The 25,960-nt window shown below is 36.7% G+C and overlaps 1 protein-coding gene across 2 annotated transcripts in view; it reads right to left on the reverse strand.

Moving 5' to 3' along the window:
- Window positions 1–25,960, reverse strand: part of VPS50 (VPS50 subunit of EARP/GARPII complex) — a 133,524-nt gene that overhangs the window by 12,639 nt on the left and 94,925 nt on the right. For both annotated transcript variants that reach the window (XM_032761048.2, XM_058424568.1), the window contains exons 22-26: window positions 14,516–14,596; window positions 7,202–7,350; window positions 6,029–6,125; window positions 4,803–4,961; window positions 1,087–1,208 (exon numbers count right to left, since the gene is read on the reverse strand). In XM_032761048.2, coding sequence (XP_032616939.1) covers window positions 1,087–1,208; window positions 4,803–4,961; window positions 6,029–6,125; window positions 7,202–7,350; window positions 14,516–14,596 — 608 coding nt within the window. The remainder of the gene's footprint in view (window positions 1–1,086; window positions 1,209–4,802; window positions 4,962–6,028; window positions 6,126–7,201; window positions 7,351–14,515; window positions 14,597–25,960) is intronic.

Genomic DNA, 25,960 nt, shown 5'->3' on the forward strand with positions numbered 1-25,960 from the left:
CACCGTACAGGGTCTTTGAAATAGCTGTTTGCTTCTCAGGGATATTTCAGATGTGTTACTGATCCTTATTTGTATCCTAGATGCTATGGACAGAGTAAGCATGGTCTCTGAGTAAGTGGGAAAATTACTATTAATAGATCCATAACTTCAACACATGAAAGATTTATAGAGTTTACAATGATATGATGGTGATTATTATTAATGATGATATAAGGGTTATGAGGGCTGATTTTACCATCAGAAATCAGGAGTACAACCAGGTGCGGTGGCTCACGCCTGTAATCCCAGTACTGTGGGAGGCTGAGGTGGGCGGATCAACTTGAGGCCAGGAGATCAAAAACAGCTTGGCCAACATGGTGAAACCCCATCTCTACTAAAAATACAAAAAATTAGCAGGCATGAAACACCTGCAGTTTCAGCTGCTCAGGAGGCTGAGGCACAAGAATTGCTTGAGCCCAGGAGGCGGAGGCTGCAGTGAGCCCAGATTGCACCACTGCACTCCAGCCTGGGCAACAAAACAAGACTGTCTCAAATAAAAATAAAAAAAGAAGAAGAAGAAAGAAAAGAAAAAAAGAAATCAGGGGTACATATGCCTTTAAAAACTGTGTGAACTTAGATAAGTTACCTAACCTCTTTAAGCCTCGGTTTTCTGAGACTAGGTTTTCTCATTGATAAAATACAATCATAGTACCTACCAAAGAGAGTTTATTTCAGGTTTGGTGATATAATCCTGTGAAATGTTTGGTTCAGTAAATAACATATAGTTAATGCTCAAAAAATGTTAGGTATAACAATCATCATCATCATAATTTTATTATTAAGTAATAATGTTAGTTTAACTTTCAGATAACCATTAGATTCTGCATTCCTCACTCATCTACTAGCTGGTTCTAGGCCACTAGCAAGAAAAGAAAGCAGAGACAGAGAGACACAGTGGGGTCTAAGGTTTCTTCTCTAATTATATCCCAAACTTGTCTGCAGTTATTATTATTTCTACTTATTCTCTCCAACCATTAATACCGTATGTTATTCATATATTACAATTTGTCATTAAAGAAGCAAATAATGCTTTCATGAAAAACTTACCCTTCTACAATAGTTCGATTAGCCAATCGTATACAGTGTTCCCAAAGTATATTAGACACAGGCAAGGGTATGCGAACTTTCTTAGAAACTTCATTTAGCCTCCTGTTAAACTGCTCAAATTCCTAAGAAGACAAATAGTAGCCGTTTGTGAATATCATTAAAATGCCACAATGCTTTCCCATAAAAATGGTTTTAAAAAGATTTAGAAAGACTCAGAATCAAACCAAGTAAAATAAAAAAAGATAATGCCAAAAATAATTTGGACTTAGTATGAAGGCCTTAAAAACATACATGCACTAGTTTGAATAGATTATGTTATAGTACAGAGTACACTACATTTTATCGCAAAAGGAGTAAGTGTCATTAACTGATTAAACAATGTTAACAATGTCCAAATGTCTCAAAATCTTCTATGGTTGTCAGTACAGATTAATAGAGCGGAATGACCTAATTTGGCTTTAAAAATATCTTCAAGAAACCCAGGTTTAAAAACATGGTTTGATATGCGTTCAGTTCAGAACTATTTGTCATTTGTATCTATACTCTTCAGAGTGCAATCTAATAAATTATTTTTCCTAAACACTTTTTAAAAGTAAATAATTATATGGGTTGAGGATGCCTTATCTAAAATGCTTGCGGCCAGAAGCATTTTTGGACTCTGGATTTTTTCCAGTTTTGGAAGATTTGCATTATACCTACTGGTTGAGAATCCCAAATCTGAAAATCTCAAACCAGAATTCTGAAATGCTCCAATGACCAGTTCCTTTGAGTGTCATGCTGGCACTCAAGAAGTTTTAGATTCTGGATTATTTCAAATATTGGATTTTCGAATTTGTAATGCTCAACATGTATACCAAATGATTAAAAAATCATACTCTAGCTGCAAATTTTTAGTACAACGGAAACAAAAAAACATAGTTTCTGTTACCTACAGAAAAACTGAATATTTTTATTGTCTTTTATGACAAGATCATACTAAAAATATAAATACATACGCCTGATTTAGACAACTCCAATAATTAGACGGAAACAGCAGAAGGTTTAGCCTTCAATGGATATGTTTTTGGTCTCTTTGGACTATTACTATTTAAATATACTCATTTACAGAAGTAAATGCTGTTGACTGTTCCCTGGCAATATATTTCAAATATAAGAAGCCTTAAAATGACATTTTTCTTTAGTTACCTGAATAGAGAAGCTACACAATGTTTAACAAGACTGACATGGTTCAACTTTTCTAATAACACACAGGAGAAAAAAAATGTGATCACCACTCAGGCTATCACATAATGATAACTGTGTTATCCTCTGCCCTTTTGCTACTTCCTAAATCACAATTTTTCTTGCTAATTTATTTTTAACAATTCATTGCTTTTAATTATTAAAAAGAAGTGGATTGTCAATTCACAAAATTTACCTTTGAAAATCAAAACTATATAAATAATTGCTCTTTATCTGTTGTTTCATTTCATGGATCTAGGAGAGTAGTAGTATTTGTTACTGTATTTATTTATGCATTCCTTAAACTGCTTTGGATTTCAAGAGTCATAATTCAATATTTTTCATATTTTATTTAAAAGATAAAGCTATATGTATAAAATGCTTTCTGTACAAAATAACATTCTACTTATTGCTAAATTAAATGCTCAGAAATGCTTGTTATAAAATGAATCATAAAAACATTTCATTTTTCTTATGATTCTTTTGGGGCAACATAAGCAGACTGTTTAGATTTAGATGCTTAGACTTAGAAAAGTAATAGAACAAAAGTTATCACAGATAATTAACCTTTATGCTTAAAGAAGGCCTTAAGCTGCTAAAAATTGGGCTCAGGTTAATAATCTGAGTAACACAAGTTCTTTCTTATAACTGGAATAACAAATAACTGAAACAAGCAGCCTCCTCATAGTATGTGTATTTGTTGAGCACAGAAATCTTTTTTTCTTGCACCCCTGTAAGGATCATGGTTAGTATGTTCTATGGTCTGAATGTTGTATCCTCCCTAAATTCATATGTTGAAATCCTAATCCCAGGGTGATGGTGTTGGGAGGTGGGGCTTTTTAAAAGTGATTAGGTCATGAGGGCCAAGTTCTCACCAAGGGAATTAACACCCTTATAAAAGAGCCCCAGAGAGCTGCCTTGTCTTTTTTACCATGTTAGGGTACAGCAAGGTGACATGTATGAGAAATCAAACCTTCATCAGATACCAAATCTGCCTGAGCCTTGATCTTGATCTTGAACTTCTCAGCCTCCAGAACTGTGAGAAATAACTGCTCTGCTTATAAGCCACCTAGTCTGTGGAACTTTGTTGTAGTATCCTAAAGGACTAAGACAGCATGTCATAAAAAATAGAACCATTTTTTCAAAAATAGAATTGTTAAAAAAAAAAAGAAGGGGTATCATTATTTGTAAATTACATTCATCTTTTACATTCCAAATGAAAATTTGCAATTGAAATCTCCTGGGTGCTCTAGAAACCAAGTTATTTCTTTGATTATCTGTCAAGGTCAATGGTCTCTGAATTCCAGAGTGGCAAATATAGAGCATCCTTGGTATCATTCCCCACTAAGATCTCTATGGAAACTCCTAGCAATTGCTTACTGATGTTGGCACAATTAGTCCCGGAGTCTGGAGACAGCCTCACAGTCTTCAACCTAGGCCTCCAAAGGGGACCATAAATTGCTGGGAGTTGGGTGACTGAAGAAACTCCATTACCATCTCCATTTTAAATCTATGGCTCTGTTCATTGGTTCTCAGCTGTCCTAGGCTCTTATTTGTTGACTTGGTCTAAGCAGGTAAGAATGATTGTGTAAATGAGATTAAAGTAAGGAAGTTAAGAAGGGACAATTTTCTTTTCATTTACAAAAATGAAAAATTTTTCTTGAAAGTTACTTTCATTTTCTCTGATGCTCTTTCCACACCTTATTTCCTTACTTCCCTCAGGCCTCATCTCCAGTCTCACCTTATCAGGGTCCTTCTCTGAGCATGAAAAATACATGGTCTTCCTCTTCCACCCACATCCTGTCATTCTCTATCTCTCTTCAGATGATTTTGGTTCTTTTTTCACAGCATTGTTCATCATCTGACATTATATCTCAATTTATCTGTTTACCTCTATCTCTGCCCTGGCATGTAAATTCCTTGAGGGCACATAAGTTCCTGAATTCACAGCTATACTGCCAGCACTTCTATCAGTGTGTGACACATGTCAAGTGATCTACAGATATCTATTCATGCATAAATAAAAAAAAACACAATTCTTTCCAGGAAACTTATAAACACAGGTCATTGGCTCCAAAGAGGTGTTTGTATGACACACTGCAAAAGTAGTGTGACTTTTACTCCGAATAATCAGAGGCATGGTCTCTTGCTAATGAATATTATGCTAAACTACAGAAATAATTTCTAATTAAACAGAAATATCTTCTTGTCATTATATTGATGGCTACTGAGATTACATAATATGAAATTCAGCCACGACATACAACAACTCAAAATGGGAAATTAGTGAACAAAACTAAAAAATCTACGACGTATTCTTAGAGCTAATAGAAGACATATTCAGAAAGTAAGCTTATTTCAATTCAGGGGCTTTAATAACACAATGCTAGAAATGTGGTAATAACTATAATCTTACTATTTTAGAGCCACTGCAATAAAGGAACACTTCTCTTAGTAGATTGATCTTTAGCAAAGGTGCTTCCCAGAACACTTGCCTTTAATAGTGCATCTACATATATGTTGTGCTGTGACATAATTTCTTTTACATCCCATTTCACATTAGCCATGAGGAGCAGCATCTGTTCATAATCAAGGGCTTTACCAGCTACAATCCAGTAAATTGGTTTGCGTAGTTCACTGGCGGTGGAGACTGTCTGAAATAAATTTCACAGAAATGAAAACAATTATTTTCTAAAGATATCATATTGATAAAGAATACTTGCCCTTGTTTCCAGTATATATCATATCTGAAAATAAAACACTATATATTTGGAGATTTAAATTATGAAAATAATTTGAATATTTGAGTGAAGGCAAAGGCCTTACTCAAAACATAATTTTGAGACATTCAATAAACTTGAAGCCATTGACACTGCAACTGTAAAAGAACTAGAGCTCTTCATGGAGCCTAGCAATTACTTCTCAAATTCTTCCATTTCTCTCCATTTCCACTCCCACTACATGATGTCAGGATTCCACATCTCTCCCCTGCAATACTGCAGCAGCCTTCAAATCAGCTTCCCTGTCTCTAGGACTGCCATCTACAGTCCTTTCTTCATGATGCCCCCAGAAAACTCTAAAACACAAACCCAACCATGCCACTCACCTGTTTCAAACCCTCCAGGAGCTTCCATGCCCTCCAAATAAAGTCCAACTCCTGAAGCAGGGTGCTTTACATGCCCGTGGCTTCTGCTGATTGCCCCAGCCATCTTTCTCATCCCCAGACCTCCTCCCTACTCTAACGAGCTTTCCTCAGCTGTTTGCAGGCACCATGCTCTTTCTCACCTGCAGGTCTTCACACATGCCATTCCCTTTGTCTAGAATCCATCCCTCATTTACCCACTCTATGCTGCTGGTCCAGTTTAAACATTACTTCCTCTAGATAGCCTTTCTAGATGACGTTCTCCCACCCAGAGCCTCTCCCCTTCTCCAGTCTGGGTTAAATACCCTCATGGCACTTTCCCCTTACCACAGTGCTTATCATGCTTTATTTTAACAGTTTTAACTGATAGTTTCTCTCTCACTAGTCTAAAAGTTACATGAGATGCTCAATAGTATGTATTTAATGTAGGAATTCATGAGTGAATAAATGAATATTTTATCTGGCTCTCCTGGGGTTTCAAGACTGACTTCCAGTTAAAAAAACAAACAAAAAATCTAAATAATCTGTGACAGTCCTATCCTCCTCACAGCTGAAATGACATACAAGACCATGTCTGACCTGAGAATAGAACTGCTGAAGAAAGGGCTTTTTGACTGCAGGCATCACAGCATCCAGATGTGGCTGAAGGAACTCAAACTGTTCAGCCAAGAATACCCTAAAGGGAATAAATAACCCACTGTGTAAACAAATTGTGTAGGATTTAGAGCCTGTCATGCTTTCATGTAAGTATTTTTTAATATTTCTGAGCAAAACTTTAACAATAAAAATTACTTTCCACTTTAGTGGACGAACCTGTACTACCACTTGACATGTTCATTTATAATCTACACAATAAATAATGCTGAGTTTATGACTGAATGGAAGTTGAGGTGAAAGAAGAAAAACTTCAAAGGAGCCAAGCAGCTTACGATGAGGTATAGAGTCATGTGTTTCAAATATAAGATGTGAGCCCAGAGTAGCAGGTTGAAAAAAGAACACACGGGCATTTTTTAAAAGGATTTCTTTTAAAGATCTCATTCAGTTATATACAACAGACTCTTGAAATCTCAGATTCAGTATCTGACACTTTTCAGAAGTAACCCCAACATTCCTAATAGGCAGCAGACTGTAACTTGGCTGAGTATCACAGATGAATGACAGGTGCCAGAGGCTGGGTACAGGAATGGGAGTCAGTGGGCTGGTGAAGGAGCCTGGACTACTGCCTGCAGATGCACTGCATCCAGGCACTGTCTTTTTCTGCTTTTTCTTAGTAATGCAAAAACTCTTAGGTTATATTGGACTAGAAATGCCAAAGAAGTTATATGCATTAATTGTATTACTAACTTCGGGGATTTATAAAGGTCAGGAAGCATTCTTATTGATGTCAAGGGTCAACTATACTTAACACTAAATTGATAATGCAACTACAGCTTCTCCTAGGATCATAAGTCATCAATAGGAAAATATGAAGCATAGTATAATGCTTTTTAAAATTGTACTTAAAGCATGGATCATGTTGTTAAACACCGAAAATTAAAAGATTCCTTCTTTCCATTTCTATAACTGAAAAACCAACCATGCAGTTTAAAAAATCAATTGGTAATCTGTGTTAGAATATACTTCTCAGAAACATATAAGTGATATTTAGAAGTGGTAGATGTATGCAGCTAACTAGAAGTCTAATTAAACAATGCTTCTTTTATAAACTTTCTTAAATATTTAATGGCAACGCAACTGTTTTGAACAACTTACAAGGATTCCGTGGCTACCACTCTTTCTGCCAACCCATACAACGTATCCCCAGATGTCAAAACCACTAGGTGACTGAGGTGTGGACTTGGCACCTTCTCCTTTCTCTCTTCTGCGGCTGTGAGTGTGGCAGTAGGATCAGCTGAAACTTCCTGAAAATACAATATACATACAACCTGGAATAACAAATCTAACAGTAACAAACCACGTGATTTTGACAAAACTAGAATTAAAATTAAAATACTCTTGGGGCATATGTTAATTACATTTAGGTTCAGTTCTTTTTATCCTGCTTTCATGTTTGTAACTATGGGAACCTTCTTTTTAATCCTAAGTGAGAATGAGCCTACATAATATCATCCAACTCTACATGCTACCATCTGTGCATGACCTAAAGTCTGTCAACACAAGGACTCTTTATGAATTGACAGATGTTTCATAGTGACAACAGTGAGATGGCCCTCAAGAACTTGTAAATGAGAGAAATATGATTACCCCTTGAGAGCCACAGTGATAAAATCCAAAATTATGGTTTGATTAACCATCTCAGACCCAAATTTTAATGAAGGTTACCTTGGTATATAATCTCAAGAAGGCAGGACTAGAACGAAGTTATAAACAGAGCCAACTGTATTGTATATGTCTGGGGACAGACTACTGATAAGAAGGAAGATGGTCAATGTGAACAAAGGAAAGGGATACCCAGGAAGCAGGGTGTGCCAGGCTCTTCAGCACCGTCCAGGAGAGAACCACTGATTCAGTTACACAGCCATGTAGTCAACAGGAGTGATGCAGTCTAATTTGTGGTCGGGAAAACTCATCAGACTTCAAATTTCTCAGTTTTACTTTCATCTGATGATATACTCACTAGAACTCTTCTCATTACTAATTTACCTTTCTAGGTATTCTGATGCCAGGCAAGAAATGCCTTGGATATGAGTTATGTACATTCTTGGACTTCATATAAACATATCCTATATTATAAACAAACAGGTTGGCAAAGGAAGAGTTTCAAAGATACACTTACTCAACTTCTCCTCAATACATAGCAAGGGACTCAGTTTTTACTAAGCTCTTAGCAAACAGTTAAAAAAAACAAAAACACATTTCAACTCACAGGCACACTGGCCACCTTTTTTTGCCAGGAGGGTGGGAATATCTTCAGATCATGGGTAAAGATGCAAAAGGCTGGCTACTTGGAGTAGCTGACAGAGTACCAGAAGACTGCCAGCTCAACAGTTACCAATCACTCCAAATATTTCAATATTTAACTTAATATAAACTTATTTTGGTGAATAAGTTTCCCTTTGTACAGCAAACGTGAAAGAAGGCTGTTTAGAATACTGGCATCGGCATAACAGTTATTTGAATAGTTGCTGCGTTACACCTCAGAGAAAGAGACTTTTAATTATTGTTTTCTGGGGCACAAATGAGAGAGGTCAAGGTAGTGACACTGCAGGAGTCTTAACATCACTGATGACAGTATAATACAGAGTCACTTCACTGTGAAGGCCATTAAGAACTTTTATAACCAAATATATTTCTAATAACAATAAGCTTGAATTACAAATGGTCATTATACTTTTAGTTTAAGTATAGAGTTTTGCAGTATTGACATGGCAATCAATTCCATTCATTACATTTTTTTAAAAATTCCATAAGAGAAATTTACAAAAAAAAATAGAATAAAAGCTATGTTAAGCAATAGCTCATAGTACAAAAATGCTATTATGTTTTTTAAAGTTAACCTGAATACAAGTTAACCCCTGCCCCCACTCAAAGTTTTAAAATGTTGATTGAATCATAGAATGACAGAGTTAGAAGAGATGCTAAACATTATATAATACAACCCCTGCAGTTTATGTACTACTTTCAGTATGGAAAACACTCCATGGTTATCTCTATTATGGAGTTTAAAGGTGAGAACATATGAGTAGGCAGATAGCAAAACTAAATGTTTAAATGCAAATAAAATAGCTTTAAAAAACCCTCAAAGAAAATTTAGCACAAAAATTGGATGTAAACACATCTAATAGTGCACAAAATATAAAGCTAGATTACTTTTTAAAGCAACTTTATAGTAACAAATCTCCAATTATTTTCCATATGAATAAATGAGACATCAAATGCATACGTATAATTTACTCCTATAAATTTAGCAAAATGCAAATAAAAATTATAAAACTTTTCAAGTTAGAAAGTGGTTTAATTTTTTAGTTCTGTTTTTTTTTTATTTCCTATCTTCTCCTAAAGACAGTGTCTCTTTTCAATCTCTAATTACTCAATTAGCATTTAAAAGTTAGTTTGGGAATAACTGTGCTTCCTCTAGGAAGAAGTGGGATCATGGATCCATGCAAGTTAATGTCATATCTCCATCATTCATTTCCCTCTAAAAAGGAAATAACCCTACTCCAGCAGAAAAAAAAAAGGAGAATAAAAATTCACAAAATTAAATACTGTTTGGCACCAATTGGTTGTTTATGCTATTTAATTCTGGTAGTTATTGATAAGAAACAAGGAACCTTACAGTCATCCATGACTCCCCTTCTTCCTCACCTTCCACATCCAATCAATCACTAAAACATGCCTAAACAGACACCTCTCTTGTTTGTTCCTTCCCAATGTTACTATTTAAACAGGTCACAGGCTCCTTAGCAGTCTTGACTGGACTATTCTAAAAGCCCACGAATAGAGAGCTCTGTCTCTCGCTTCTCCTGTTTCTATGCCAGTTTCCACACAGTTAACTGATTTTTCTACAATACTGATGTGAACTTTCTCAAATAGAGATGTGATCATAACACTCCCTGGTTTTAAGCCTCAATCCAGTCCTTCCAGGAAAAAGTCTAAACATGTTACCATGCTATTACCTGTTTACAACTGACTCTAGCCTAAAACACTGTTCCCCAAAATATCTTCCCCCTACTAGAAAATAAACTCTACATGGGTAGGGAGTTTTGTCTGGCTTCCCCACCTTCCCCTACAATTGTATCCTTAATTCCTAGAACAGTGCTTGGCACCATATATAGTGTTCGACAAACAGATACTAAATAAACATTTGTTGAATAAGGGTGGCTCACTCTCCTATTTCCTTTAGGGATCTTCTTCAATGTTCCTTTCCAGAGGGATCTTCTCTAACTGCCCAAATAAAATTACACCCTTTCTCTCTCTGTCCTTCTCACCTAAGTTCTTCATTGCTCTCAACATAATCTGATGTTAAATTAGATCTTCATTTATTCCTTAACTGCCTCCTCCACTCTGGGGACCATCAGTCTACCACAAAGTACCTAGGCATGCAATATGTATTGTTGAATGAATTAGTAATAAAGATAGCTATCCAATTATCTTGTATCTCATCCCGCACCCTCATCACATAGCTCGTTTTCTGACTGCTTCCAATACCTCTTGGAGTGCTCTCAATTTTCTTCTCAGTTCAGAGTTGTAAATACCTATTTCAGAATAAGTCAAAGAATGGTGAGGAGACCTAAAACTCTGAAACATGAAAAATGAATAAAGGAACTGGGAGAAGAAATGACTCACTTGGGCAAAATGGGTGGCTACTCAACGTGGTCCAAAAGAAGTAGAAATAGAAATAACAGAAAATAGTTCAAGAGAGAAGCATATTTGGTTACATCATAACAAAGCACATTCTATCAGGCAGACTTAAGGCAAGCAGGGCTGCTTTGGGTGGTTATGAGTTCCCAAAAAAACATCATTGGAGATGTTCAAGCAGAAGCTGACAGTTACTAGCTGTACAGGTTAAATGAGCACAGATAAGTTTCCTTCTATGAGTAAAAACTTGGAAGATTATACTCCAATAGTATAACAAAATTCCTAAGCATCAAACACTTCTGCTTTTAAAATATTGTATAATTAAGCTAAATCTGATATGAATTTTCTGACAATATCGTACAATCTCAAACTCAAAATAGCTCAAGGATCCCCATGAATACCACACACTTACAATAGCAGTTACTTTTAAATTTCATTCTTTCGGATTAGATATCATATACACAATATATTTATAAAACTAAAAGTTTCTTTGAATTTAGGTACTAACTAGTTAATTAGGGATAGAACAGGGAGGTGGCTCTAGAAAATAATGGAAGGCAAAGAGAGGGTATATCTATAGTCTGAGAGAATACAGTTATCTTTCATATGACAAGAGGAGTCAAAAGCATTTACCTAACTACCTCCTTTGTGCCTCCAATACAAATGCACTGAGTTCCCTTCTACTCAGGGAGCTCTTTCACAAAAGCATTCTTTAGAAGATCACTGGAATTGTTGCCCCCACTTCAAAAGGCTTTCATTAAAATACCTTCCTTTGTTCCCAGTTGTATGCCTGGCATTTGAGGCATAAAATTTATGATAATTATTTGCTTAAAGACTAAAGTTCTGTGTTTATATTTAGGAAAATACGCTTGAAGAGAGCAAGAGAGTCACGAAAATGTCAAGCTGACATAAATAAATGGTATGTGCTTACTGCACACTTAAATAAAAAGCTCCTAAACTGGCTGTTTCAGTTTACAGGAGTACAATAAGTAAAGGATATAACCCTTTAAAGACTGAAAAATGAAACCTTAACCACCTTTATTTTCACAGTGAGAGTCACATTTTTTAGCCCTTTCTACCACCAATGTACTACTACAAAGAGAATTCATATTTATGAATTTTTCTGGACAAATTTAAAATACTTTTTATTATCAAAGATTTAAAGTTGGCTAAAGGCCCGGGTGCAGTGGCTCATGCCTGTAATCCCAGCACTTTGGGAGGCTGAGGCAGGAGGATCACCTGAGGTCAGGAGTTCAAGACCAGCCTGGCCAACATGGCGAACCCGTCTCTACTAAAAATACAAAAACTAGCCAGGCGTGGTGGTGACAGCCTGTAATTCCAGCTACTCGGGAGGCTGAGGCAAGAGAATTGCTTGAACCTGGGAGGTTGAGGTTGCAGTGAGACAAGATCTTACCACTGCACTCCAGCCTGGGTGACACTGTGAGACTGTCTCATAAGCAAATAAATAAATAAATAAGTTGGCTAAAGGTCTTAAAGCAAACAATTTAGTTAGCATAACCAAATGGATAACTAAAAATTCACCTTTCTGCTGTCACTATACCTAAAACAGCTTCCTTTCTTACTTTTCCTATTAGACAACTTTTCTTAAACTTTTATTTAATGTGACAAACAAATTTTCTTAGTTTACATTGAATTTACATGATAAATTATTTCAGGTGGCACTTTTAAGACCACAATGATTCTATTTTGCCTTTTACAGCTTAAAGAGAAGTAAAACTTAGAAAATCTATATGGAGAAAATAAAATTACCAAAAAAGTATTTATTAAGATTTTAACTGACATGCAAGAGAAATATAAGGAAAAATATTACTTCCATCTAGTTGGTTTCAGATTGATTAAGCTATAAATTATTTTAGTAGCCAAAGAATGTATTGAGTAGCAAGAAATCAATTAATGTACTCTGCCAATGTAAATGCAAATTAATGAAGTGAAGAAAATTAATATATACCAGCTTAAAAAATCCTGAGATCAAGCAAGTTCTAGTAAATAACAAATATATTTTCTAAAATAACAAACCAATGTTTATCAGTATGAGTAATAATTCTTATAAACTATGTGGCAAAATCTGAAGCAGAAGCCACATCTTAAGGGTCAAATCTAGAACTGGAGTTTGATGATCGTAGCTAGCAGGGATGACACAGAAATGCCAGGGTGAATGGCCCTAGTGGTAAAATTTGGCCCATCAATCTTGGGACTTTCAGTAAGAACTAAGAAAAACTTTAGCTGTGGACTAAGATCTGGAGAATAAGATTTGATGCTCAAGGTTACACTTAAGTATCAAATAAGAAGAATCAAAATCGAAACACAGAAAACTGCAAGTGGGGCTGAGACCAATGGATTTTACAAAACAAAGACTAAAAAAAGAAAAGAAAAAAGTGAAACAAAAAGGGTGGGTCAAATAAGGAGCCTTGACTGTGAAACTGAAGATCAAGGATTAAACAAATATCAAAACCAAAAAAACAAGCCAATTATGCCAAGAAACAAGAAACTCAGGGACTAGAGTATATTCATCTACTCTGAACATTTACTGAAGCAATGCTATGTGCCAAGGTAAGTGATATGACTGTATTTTTAAAAATGTGTTGGGTAAAAGGATCTCCAAATGTTAAGAGAGAAGGATACCAGTTATTTCTTCTGCCCAAACAGCACTCATCTGAGATATCAGCACATGCCTCACTCACATTATTCACATCTCTGCTCAAGATCCCCATCCTATCACTGCTTCAGTTTCATCTTAGTACTCATGAGTATCTGACACTATGTTACACATTTGTTTGTCTCTCTGCTCCAAAAAAATACAAGTTCCAAGACAGGAAATATCTCTTCTGTGCTCTGATGAATTTCCAGCTCTATAACAATGCCTGACATATAACAATTGTTGCAACAGTATTTCTTAAAAGAATAATCATGGCTTTATAAAAAGCTTCAATAACAGAGGTATGCACATAATATAGAGCTTATGAAAAAGGAGGAAAATGATTGCTTGTTTTTGTTAGGTTGAAGGAATAAAGGAAAAGTCAGAGAAGCCTGAGGTTAAAGTAGATGTTGAGAAACGTCTGAACAACATAAATTTCTGGCTACAGTGACCAACCACAAGAAAAAAAGTTTTTCTCATTTTAAATGCTTACATTAGCTGAAACAGTACAGGAGGTCAACCCTATGTTGCTATCTAACCTATCTTCTTAAAACATGTATTTCATCCTGTGACAACAGTCAAGAATCAGGCTCCCTACTACACACCAAACTAAACCCAAACTTTCTCCTTGAATTTCAAAACCATTTATAAAGTGTCCCAAACACTCTCGGCAACCTAACTCTGCAGCATATACCAGTGTCCCAATCATAAGATCTGTCAAACTTCAGGCTGCACTCACCTCAAGGCCCTTGCTCACCCTGTGTACCTTAATTTAAAGACTTTTCTCTTTCCCATTAATCCTATGCCTGGTCTTCGAAGCCTAGCACAAGTGTCACTTCTTCCTTTAGTCCTCCTCTGATATTAGTTTTTCACATAAACCTTTCTCTTCTTTGAACTTGTGCTAGACATATGCCCAATATCATATTCTTTTATGTATACTAGTTTCTCTGATCAGACTATAAGCAACCTCTGTTTTACTTCCTATATGCACTCATTTAATTCTGAGGACTCAGCTACTCAATACATATAGACACACATTTACATGAAATTGATTGAATAGCTAATTTCCATTTTATGTAATCCAAAAGAATTTATTCCAATTTGTTACTTACTAGATCAATAAGGCTTTCTTGTATTCTGTTTAGAGTTGTTCTTAGTCTACTACTACTAAGGCCGAGTCCTGTTGATTCCAACTGAAAAAGAAAAAGGTTTGTTATATCGTTCTAGAGATCATCTTGCAAATGTTACATCTTCAAATTAACCGAGGTATTTGATGAGTTTTCACTGAGATACTTAGCCTTCTGAGGGTTTCCAAATTGCATTTACAAATTCTAGCACATCAAGCAAAGGAGTCAAATCTTAAGGGAACCAAAGAAACATTTACCTGTGTGCATTTACAGGACACACTAACATCTATCAGATAATCTTAAGAATTATCAGGAGAGAGTTCTCCAGAATTTCTTTCTCACGAGTCATTTTTAGTTGCAAAACTTGAGATTTTAGATAAACATATTACACTCTGTTATATGTAAGGTATGCTGCGCTGTGTTCATGTGGCAGCATAACAACGTAAGTTATATTTTTTGCTTATTTTTCCTATACAAATTAGCGATAGCTTAACACCTCATTCAAAAATCAATACAATTTTCTATTAGGCTTGGTAAACATTTCACAGTATAGATAGAAATCTATTCACTACAAACAAAGCCAAAGCATTTATAAAAACCTTCACACAAGAGCATAAATGAGAAGAGTAAGAATAAGACATGAAAAGCCAGTTAGTCAGCTCCTTGTGTGATGATTCCATTGATGAAAATAAATTTAATTTAGAGGTAATCATACATAGTTAAAGGCATTTGGAAAAATGTTACAATGTTCTCTATGAGCCAATAAATTTAAAACATCTTAATAATGTTTTAAAGAGTAAGCTATAAAATGTGTCATTAACAGTCATAGAAATTATGTATGTATATGTGACTATACACACACACAAGCATACATGAACATTTATTATTCCTCTTCCTCTCCCATTTGAGATACAAGAATGAGAAATTACACGTGTCAGAGTCTTATGTGAAAATAGTTGTGCCATAACACTGCAATAAAACATGAACTAATTTTATATGCTAATTTTATAATATTTAATACATTTTATTTTCTCCAGGTTTTATAAACTTCATTAATCCATTTTTCTTCTATTTTCATTAAGGTATTATTTATATATAAATTACATTCAGTCCTTTTAAGTATACAGTTTGATGAATTTGGTAATAGCATACAATCGCAAAAAGCACCATAAAAAAGATAGAGTTCCCTCCCCCTTAAAAATGTCCTCATATCCTTTGCCCTTATCCCCTTCCCTCACCCTTAACCCCTGACCTGCTTTCTCTCACTATAGTTTTTGCCTTTTCTAAAATTTCATATAAATGGAATCACATAGTATATAATCTTTTGTGTTTGATGTGTTTTACTCAGAATGCTTTTGAGATTCATCCGTGTTGAGTCTGGTGGTATTTTGTAGTGTTTTATTGCTTTACTGTATTTAGTAGTATGGATACAGTACAATCTCTTTACTTGTTCAGTTTACTGATTCGGTCAATTAACATTTGGGTTCCAGTTTTGGGCTATTTGAATAATGTCACCATGAACATTCATGTGTGTATCCTTGTCTGGACATATATTATTTTCAGTTCTCTTGGGTAAATAACTAGAAATCAATTTCTTTTTTAACTTTCTCATAAAGTTCTTTTATTACTATTATTATTATTGTAATACTTTAAGTTTTAAGGTACATGTGCACAATGTTCAGGTTTGTTACATATGTATCCATGTGCCATGCTGGTGTGCTGCACCCATTAACTCGTCATTTAGCATTAGGTATATCTCCTAATGCTGTCCCTCCCCCCTCCCCCGACGCCACAACAGTCCCTCCCCCCTCCCCCCACCCCACAACAGTGTGATGTTCCCCTTCCTGTGTCCATGTGTTCTCATTGTTCAATTCCCACCTATGAGTGAGAACATGTGGTGTTTGGTTTTTTGTCCCTGTGATAGTTTACTGAGAATGATGATTTCCAGTTTCATCCATGTCCCTACAAAGGACATGAACTCATCATTTTTTATGGCTGCAGAGTATTCCATGGTGTATATGTGCCACATTTTCTTAATCCAATCTATCGTTGTTGGACATTTGGGTTGGTTCCAAGTCTTTGCTATTGTGAATAGTGCCGCAATAAACATACGTGTGCATGTGTCTTTATAGCAGTATGATTTATAGTCCTTTGGGTCTATACCCAGTAATGGGATGGCTGGGTCAAATGGTATTTCTAGTTCTAGATCCCTGAGGAATGGCCACACTGACTTCCACAATGGTTGAACTAGTTTACAGTCCCACCAACAGTGTAAAAGTGTTCCTATTTCTCCACATCCTCTCCAGCACCTGTTGTTTCCTGACTTTTTAATGATGGCCATTCTAACTGGTGTGAGATGGTATCTCATTGTGGTTTTGATTTGCATTTCTCTGATGGCCAGTGATGATGAGCATTTTTGCATGTGTTTTTTGGCTACATAAATGTCTTCTTTTGAGAAGTGTCTGTTCATGTCCTTCACCCACTTTTTGATGGGGTTGTTTTTTTCTTGTAAATTTGTTTGAGTTCATTGTAGATTCTGGATATTAGCCCTTTGTCAGATGAGTAGGTTGCAAAAATTTTCTCCCATTTTGTAGGTTGCCTGTTGACTCTGATGGTAGTTTCTTTTGCTGTGCAGAAGCTCTTTAGTTTAATTAGATCCCATTTGTCAATTTTGGCTTCTGTTGCCATTGCTTTTGGTGTTTTAGACATGAAGTCCTTGCCCATGCCTATGTCCTGCATGGTATTACCTAGGTTTTCTTGTAGGGTTTTTATGGTTTTAGGTGTAACATGTAAGTCTTTAATCCATCTTGAATTAATTTTTGTATAAGGTATAAGGAAGGGATCCAGTTTCAGCTTTCTACATATGGCTAGCCAGTTTTCCCAGCACCATTTATTAAATAGGGAATCCTTTACCCATTGCTTGTTTTTGTCAGATTTGTCAAAGATCAAATGGTTGTAGCTATGCGGCATTATTTCTGAGGGCTCTGTTCTGTTCCATTGATCTATATCTCTGTTTTGGTACCAGTACCATGCTGTTTTGGTTACTGTAGCCTTGTAGTATAGTTTGAAGTCAGGTAGCATGATGCCTCCAGCTTTGTTCTTTTGGCTTAGGATTGACTTGGCAATGCGGGCTCTTTTTTGGTTCTATATGAACTTTAAAGTAATTTTTTCCAATTCTGTGAAGAAAGTCATTGGTAGCTTGATGGGGATGGCATTGAATCTATAAATTACCTTGGGCAGTATGGCCATTTTCATGATATTGATTCTTCCAACCCATGGGCATGGAATGTTCTTCCATTTGTTTGTATCCTCTTTTATTTCATTGAGCAGTGGTTTGTAGTTCTCCTTGAAGGGGTCCTTCATGTCCCTTGTAAGTTGGATTCCTAGGTATTTTATTCTCTTTGAAGCAATTATGAATGGGAGTTCACTCATGATTTGGCTCTCTGTTTGTCTGTTATTGGTGTACAAGAATGCTTGTGATATTTGCACATTGATTTTGTATCCTGAGACTTTGCTGAAGTTGCTTATCAGCTTAAGGAGATTTTGGGCTGAGACAATGGGGTTTTCTAGATATACAATCATGTCATCTGCAAACAGGGACAATTTGACTTCCTCTTTTCCTAATTGAATACCCTTTACTTCCTTCTCCTGCCTAATTGCCCTGGCCAGAACTTCCAACACTATGTTGAATAGGAGTGGTGAGAGAGGGCATCCCTGTCTTGTGCCAGTTTTCAAAGGGAATGCTTCCAGTTTTTGCCCATTCAGTATGATATTGGCTGTGGGTTTGTCATAGATAGCTCTTAGGATTTTGAGATATGTGCCATCAATACCTAATTTATTGAGAGTTTTTAGCATGAAGTGTTGTTGAATTTTGTCAAAGGCCTTTTCTGCATCTATTGAGATAATCATGTGGTTTTTGTCTTTGGTTCTGTTTATATGCTGAATTACATTTATTGATTTGCATATGTTGAAACAGCCTTGCATCCCAGGGATGAAGCCCACTTGATCATGGTGGATAAGCTTTTTGATGTGCTGCTGGATTCAGTTTGCCAGTATTTTATTGAAGATTTTTGCATCAATGTTCATCAAGGATATTGGTCTGAAATTCTCTTTTTTGGTTGTGTCCCTGCCCGACTTTGGTATCAAGATGATGCTGGCCTCATAAAATGAGTTAGGGAGGATTCCCTCTTTTTCTATCGATTGGAATAGTTTCAGAAGGAATGGTACCAGTTCCTCCTTGTACCTCTGGTAGAATTCGGCTGTGAATACATCTGGTCCTGGACTCTTTTTGGTTGGTAAGCTATTGATTATTGCCACAATTTAGAGCCCGTTATTGGTCTATTCAGAGATTCAACTTCTTCCTAGTTTAGTCTTGGGGGGGGTGTATGTATCAAGGAATTAATCCATTTCTTCTAGATTTTCTAGTTTATTTGCGTAGAGGTGTTTGTAGTATTCTCTGATAGTAGTTTGTATTTCTGTGGGATCAGTGGTGATATCCCCTTTATCATTTCTTATTGCGTCTATTTGATTCTTCTCTCTTTTCTTCTTTATTAGTCTTGCTAGCAGTCTATCAATTTTGTTGATCTTTTCAAAAAACCAGCTCCTGGATTCATTAATTTTTTGAAGGGTTTTTTGTGTCTCTATTTCCTTCAGTTCTGCTCTGATTTTAGTTGTTTCTTGCCTTCTGCTAGCTTTTGAATGTGTTTGCTCTTGCTTTTCTAGTTCTTTTAATTGTGATGTTAGGGTGTCAATTTTGGATCTTTCCTGCTTTCTCTTGTGGGCATTTAGTGCTATAAATTTCCCTCTACACACTGCTTTGAATGTGTCCCAGAGATTCTGGTATGTTGTGTCTTTGTTCTCATTTTTTTCTAGGAACATCTTTATTTCTGCCTTCATTTCGTTATGTACCCAGTAGTCATTCAGGAGCAGATTGTTCAGTTTCCATGTAGTTGAGCAGTTTTGAGTGAGTTTCTTGATCCTGAGTTCTAGTTTGATTGCACTGTGGTCTGAGAGACAGTTTGTTATAATTTCTGTTCTTTTACATTTGCTGAGGAGAGCTTTACTTCCAACTATGTGGTCAATTTTGGAATAGGTGTGGTGTGGTGCTGAAAAAATGTATATTGTGCTGATTTGGGGTGGAGAGTTCTGTAGATGTCTATTAGGTCCACTTGGTGCAGAGCTGAGTTCAATTCCTGGGTATCCTTGTTAACTTGCTGTCTCGTTGATCTGTCTAATGTTGACAGTGGGGTGTTAAAATCTCCCATTATTATTGTGTGGGAGTCTAAGTCTCTTTGTAGGTCACTCAGGACTTGCCTTATGAATCTGGGTGCTCCTGTATTGGGTGCATATATATTTAGCATAGTTAGCTCTTCTTGTTGAATTGATCCCTTTACCATTATGTAATGGCCTTGTCTCTTTTGATCTTTGTTGGTTTAAAGTCTGTTTTATCAGAGACTAGGATTGCAACCCCTGCCTTTTTTTGTTTTCCATTTGCTTGGTAGATCTTCCTCCATCCTTTTATTTTGAGCCTATGTGTTTCTCTGCACATGAGATGGGTTTCCTGAATACAGCACACTGATGGGTCTTGACTCTTTATCCAATTTGCCAGTCTGTGTCTTTTAATTGGAGCACTTAGTCCATTTACATTTAAAGTTAATATTGTTATGTGTGAATTTGATCCTGTCATTATGATGTTAGCTGGTTATTTTGCTTGTTAATTGATGCAGGTTCTTCTTAGCCTCGATGGTCTTTACAATTTGGCATGATTTTGCAGTGGCTGGTACCAGTTGTTCCTTTCCAAGTTTAGTGCTTCCTTCAGGAGCTCTTTTAGGGCAGGCCTGGTGGTGACAAAATCTCTCAGCATTTGCTTGTCTGTAAAGAATTTATTTCTCCTTTACTTATAAAGCTTAGTTCGGCTGGATATGAAATTCTGGGTTGAAAATTCTTTTCTTTAAGAATGTTGAATATCGGCCCCCACTCTCTTCTGGCTTGTAGAGTTTCTGACAAGAGATCCGCTGTTAGTCTGATGGGCTTCCCTTTGTGGGTAACCCAACCTTTCTCTCTGGCTGCTCTTAATATTTTTTCCTTCATTTCAACTTTGGTGAATCTGACAATTATGTGTCTTGGAGTTGCTCTTCTCGAGGGGTATCTTTGGGTTGTTCTATGTATTTCCTAAATCTGAATGTTGGCCTGCCTTGCTAGATTGGGGAAGTTCTCCTGAGTGATATCCTGCAGAGTGTTTTCCAACTTAGTTCCATTCTCCCGTCATTTTCAGGTACACCAATCAGAGGTAGATTTGGTCTTTTCACATAGTCCCATATTTCTTGGAGGCTTTGTTCGTTTCTTTTTATTCTTTTTTCTCTAAACTTCTCTTCTCACTTCATTTCATTCATTTTGTCTTCCATCGCTGATACCCTTTCTTCCAGTTGATCACAGTGGCTACTGAGGCTTCTGCATTCGTCATGTAGCTCTCGTGCCTTGGTTTTCAGCTTCATCAGGTCCTTCAAGGACTTCTCTGTATTGGTTATTCTAGTTAACCATTCGTCTAATTTTTTTTCAAAGTTTTTAACTTCTTTGCCATTGGTTCAAATTTCCTCCTGTAGCTCCAAGTAATTTGATCGTCTGAAGCCTTCTCTCAGCTTGTCAAAGTCATTCTCCATCCAGCTTTGTTCCGTTCCTGGTGAGGAGCTGCATTCCTTTGGAGGAGGAGAGGCGCTCTGCTTTTTAGAGTTTCCTGTCTTTCTGCTCTGTTTTTTCCCCATCTTCGTGGTTTTATCTACCTTTGGTCTTTGATGATGGTGACGTACAGATGGGTTTTTGGTGTGGATGTCCTTTCTGTTTGTTAGTTTTCCTTCTAACAGACAGGACCCTCAGCTGCAGGTCTGTTGGAGTTTGCTAGAGTTCCACTCCAGACCCTGTTTGCCTGGGTCTCAGCAGTGGAGGCTGCAGAACAGTGGATTTTCGTGAACTGCGAATGGTGCTGCCTGATCGTTCCTCTCGAAGTTTTGTCTCAGAGGAGTACCCGGCTGTGTAAGGTGTCAGTCTGCCCCTACTAGGAAGTGCCTCCCAGTTAGGCTGCTCGGGGGTCAGGGACCCACTCGAGGAGGCAGTCTGCCCGTTCTCAGATCTCCAGCTACGTGCTGGGAGAACCACTATTCTCTTCAAAGCTGTCAGACAGGGACATTTAAGTCTGCAGAGGTTACTGTTGTCTTTTTGTTTGTCTGTGCCCTGCTCCCAGAGGTGGAGCCTACAGAGGAAGGCAGGCCTCCTTGAGCTGTGGTGGGCTCCACCCAGTTCGAGCTTCCTGGCTGCTTTGTTTACCTAAGCAAGCCTGGGCAATGGCGGGCGCCCCTCCCCCAGCCTCGTTGCCGCCTTGCAGTTTGATCTCAGACTGCTGTGCTAGCAATCAGCGAGACTCCGTGGGCATAGGACCCTCTGACCCAGGTGCGGGATATAATCTCCTGGTCTGCCGTTTTTTAAGCCCGTTGAAAAAGCGCAGTATTAGGGTGGGACTGACCTGATTTTCCAAGTGCTGTCTGTCACCCCTGTCTTTGACTAGGAAAGGGAACTCCCTGACCCCTTGTGCTTCCCGAGTGAGGCAATGCCTCGCCCTGTTTCGGCTCACGCACGGTGCGCTGCACCCACTGTCCTGCGCCCACTGTCTGGCACTCCCTAGAGAGATGAACCCGGTACCTCAGATGGAAATGCAGAAATCACTCGTCTTCTGTGTCGCTCACGCTGGGAGCTGTAGACCGGAGCTGTTCCTATTTGGCCATCTTGGCTCCACCACCTGAATCTCTTGCCTCTACCACCTGAATCTTTATATTCTTGTGTATGGTATGAAGGGGTTGAGGCTTTTTTTTTCTTTTCATACTGATATCCAAGTGTACCCACACCATTTGCTAAAAAAACTATTTTCTCTAATGAACTGCCTTAGTGCCCTTTTCAAAAATCAATTGACCATGTAAGTGTGTCTATTTCTGTTGCACTGATCTACTGTTAGGCCAGTACCACACTTTGTCAATTACTGTAGCTCTGGAGTAAGTCTTTGTGAAATCAGGTATAAAAATCCTCTAACTCTGTTCTTCAAAAATGTTTTGGCCATTATGAATCTTTTGCTTTTTGTATCAATTTTAAAATAAACTTCTAAATTTCTTCAAAAAAAAAAATCTTGTTACAGTTTTGATTGGGATTGTACTGAACCTATAGATTTGGGGAAGACTGCCACCTTTATAATATTGAGTTTTCTAATATATGCACATGGTGTATCTCATTATTTAGTTACATAATCTTTAATTCCATTTCTAATGCTTTAATATTTTCAGTGTACAAGCCTATCAAGTTATCTGTTACATTTCTAAAAAATTTTGATGTTATTGTAAGTAAAGCTTTTAAATTTTTTTTTCATTTTCAAACTTATTATTGATTTTTGTATACTGACTTCATATTCTAGGAGTTTGCTAACTGGACTTATTAGTTCTAGAAGCTTGTTTGTGGATTCCTTAGGGTTTGCCATGTCAATTGCAATTAAGGACAACCTAACTTCTTTTCCAATCCATATGCCTTATATTTCTTATCTTATGACAAAGGCTAGGATCTCCAGCACAATTGTTTGGGTTTTGTTTTTGTTTTTGTTTTTTTGAGACAGGGTCTCGCTCTGTTGCCCAGTTGCCCAGGCTGGAATGCAGTGGCACAATCATAGCTCACTGCAGCCTTGACCTCCAGGGCTCAAGCAATCCTCCTGCCTCAGCATCCCAAGTAACTGGGACTACAGGAGCAAGCCACCACACTTGGCTAATTTTTGTATTTTTAGTAGAGACTGGGTTTCACCATATTTTCCAGTCCGGTCTCGAACTTCTGGGCTCAAGTGACCCTCCCACCTCAACCTCCCAAAGTGCTGGGATTACAAGTCTGAACCATCATGCCCAGCCTTTTTTTTTTTTTTTTTTTTTATTTAAAGTATGTCTTTTTGTTTTTTAGTGTGGACTTTGTTTTTAATCCATTCTGACAATCTCTGCCATTTGAGAGTTTAGTCCATTATCATCTAATGTAATGATTAGTTGAGTTTGCACCTACTGTTATATTTTATCTCTATTTTCCCTCCTTGGTTCTTCCTTTCCTGCCTTTTGTAATTATATAAATATATTTTTAGATTTCTACTTTAATATTCCTGTTGGCTAAAAGTTAAAGTTATTTGTATTATGTTTCATGGTTGTCCTATGGATTACAATACTCATCATTGCTTTACTAATATACAGAAATCTTGCAATCTTATACGTCCATAACCCCCACATACTTTGTTACAGTTTTTATATGTAATACATCTACATATATTATGAACTCCAGGAAGACTATGCTATGATTTCAGTGTTAAACAGCTCTATGGTTTATAAAGAAAGTGGAAAAAGAAAAAAATTATCTTTTGAATTTCCACAGGTAGATTCCATTACCAATGCTCTTTATTCTTTTCTGAGGATCTAGGTTTTCATGTGTTATCATTCCCCTTCAGTTTGAATAACTTCCTTTAGGAATTCTTATATGTCCCTTGTGACAAATTCTCTCAGTATTTTTGTTCTTTTTATCTAAAAGTATCTTAATTTCACTTTCATTCTCGAATGACGTTTTTACTGGATATAAAATTCTGAATAGACATTATTTCTTTTTCTTTTGTACCTTCAAGGTGTTAACTCTCTTCTCACCCCCATAGCTTTTTAATGGGAAGTCAGCTGTTAATCAGATTATTGGTCCCTTTTATATAATACATCTACTATGGTTTTCAAGAAAAAGTTTCATCATAGGTACTCTGCTGTACATTTCTTTATGCTTCCTCTTCTTGCTGTTCATTTAGCATCTTGTGTCTGCAAAATTTTGGCCAATGTTTTTTCAAATATTTTTTCTGACCCATTCTCTCTCTCTCCTCCTCCATCTAGTATTCCAATTACATGTATGTTTTACCATGTGATATAATCGAACATGTTTGTGAGACTTTTTTCCTTTTAATTCTTTTATAGGCTCTTCACTTTGTATAATTTTGATTTATCTTTAAGTTCACATATTCTTCTGTCATGTCCATTTGGCTATTAAGTAAGTATATTGAGTAAATTTGTTGTTGTTTTTTGAAATTGTATTTTTCATTTCTAGGATTTCCCTTTGGTTTTTTATTATTGTCACTACCAGAATTTACTATTTCTCTGCTGAGATGTTCATGCATTTAAAATATATTTTGTTTGTTTTAATTGATTGAAGACAGGGATAAAAGCCCTTTTAAAATCCTTATCCCTTGGTTCCAATATCTTAGAGTTAAACCAGATTGATTTGGTGCTGTGTCTGTTAGATAAAGTTGGATTACATCACCGATTTCATTCTGGAGATTCTGGATACTAGTCATTTTTCTCCCATAAATACCATTTCCTTTGTTTTCAGTACACAAGTTTCTTGGCTGGGCTTTAACTATAAACTCTCTCTTGTGCAGCAGCTTTGGTCTCCGTTTATATTTTTTTTCTTTCACTGGGCTGCAGTCAGTTTGTTCCATATAATCATGGATCATGGAATCACATATCTCACAGTCCGAGACATAGGTGGACTGAATTTGGAAATTCACTCTCTGGATTTTTTTCTTCTGAGCTTTCTCCACTATTTTCAGTGTTTCCAGTTTTCTAGCTCCACTTTTCTGATTCTCCAGTCCATAAAAACTTCAGGTTTTCCTGTGCTTGTCCCTCGCCGTGGGCCGCATGGACTGCACTTAGAACTGAACTAAAAAGCCACAGGGATAAAGTTTATTTTCATAGCTCCCCTTTCTCCCATCTGCAGACTAGCATGGACACCCCCCGCCCCCCCCCCCCCACCACCAGAGTCTATTTGCTGCTTCTGTTTACTCTCCAGTGTCTTCAAATAGTTGCCTTTTCCATAGTATTCAGATTTTATAGTTGTTTTCTGCAGGAAATCTTATCTAGAAAGGTTTTAGTCTGTCATACCTGGAATTGTAAGTTAATTCATTTCTTAAATATATAGATACCTATTTATAGGCTCTCTACAAAGAAACCGTTTTACTAATGAAAGGTAACCTTAAATGAGGCTCACAAACTGTTGTCAAGTAAGAACCTTCGTAAGATTTACTGGGATGGCAAATAATTAGAAGATCAATCCATACTCCATGAGTGTCTGCTATGTGTTTACTACTGTTTTAAGTAAGTTACAGAATGGTCTTCACAAAAAAATGTGAACCAGAAAGACCAAGGAAAACATAATTTAAGAGGTGAACAATGGAAAGCTGGGGACAAGGCAAGATACAGCAATACTATGAGTAACATTATTATAATAGAATCCAATGGATCAGATATAAAATAGAGCATGAGGTAGTAGGTTATAACCAGTTCAGTGAATAGCAGGAGTTTCTGGAGGAAATAGTATTAATAGGAGGAATCCTTTGGA

Source organism: Hylobates moloch, unplaced genomic scaffold (genome assembly GCF_009828535.3).
Source record: "Hylobates moloch isolate HMO894 unplaced genomic scaffold, HMol_V3 SCAFFOLD_1, whole genome shotgun sequence".
Classification (NCBI taxonomy): domain Eukaryota; kingdom Metazoa; phylum Chordata; class Mammalia; order Primates; family Hylobatidae; genus Hylobates; species Hylobates moloch.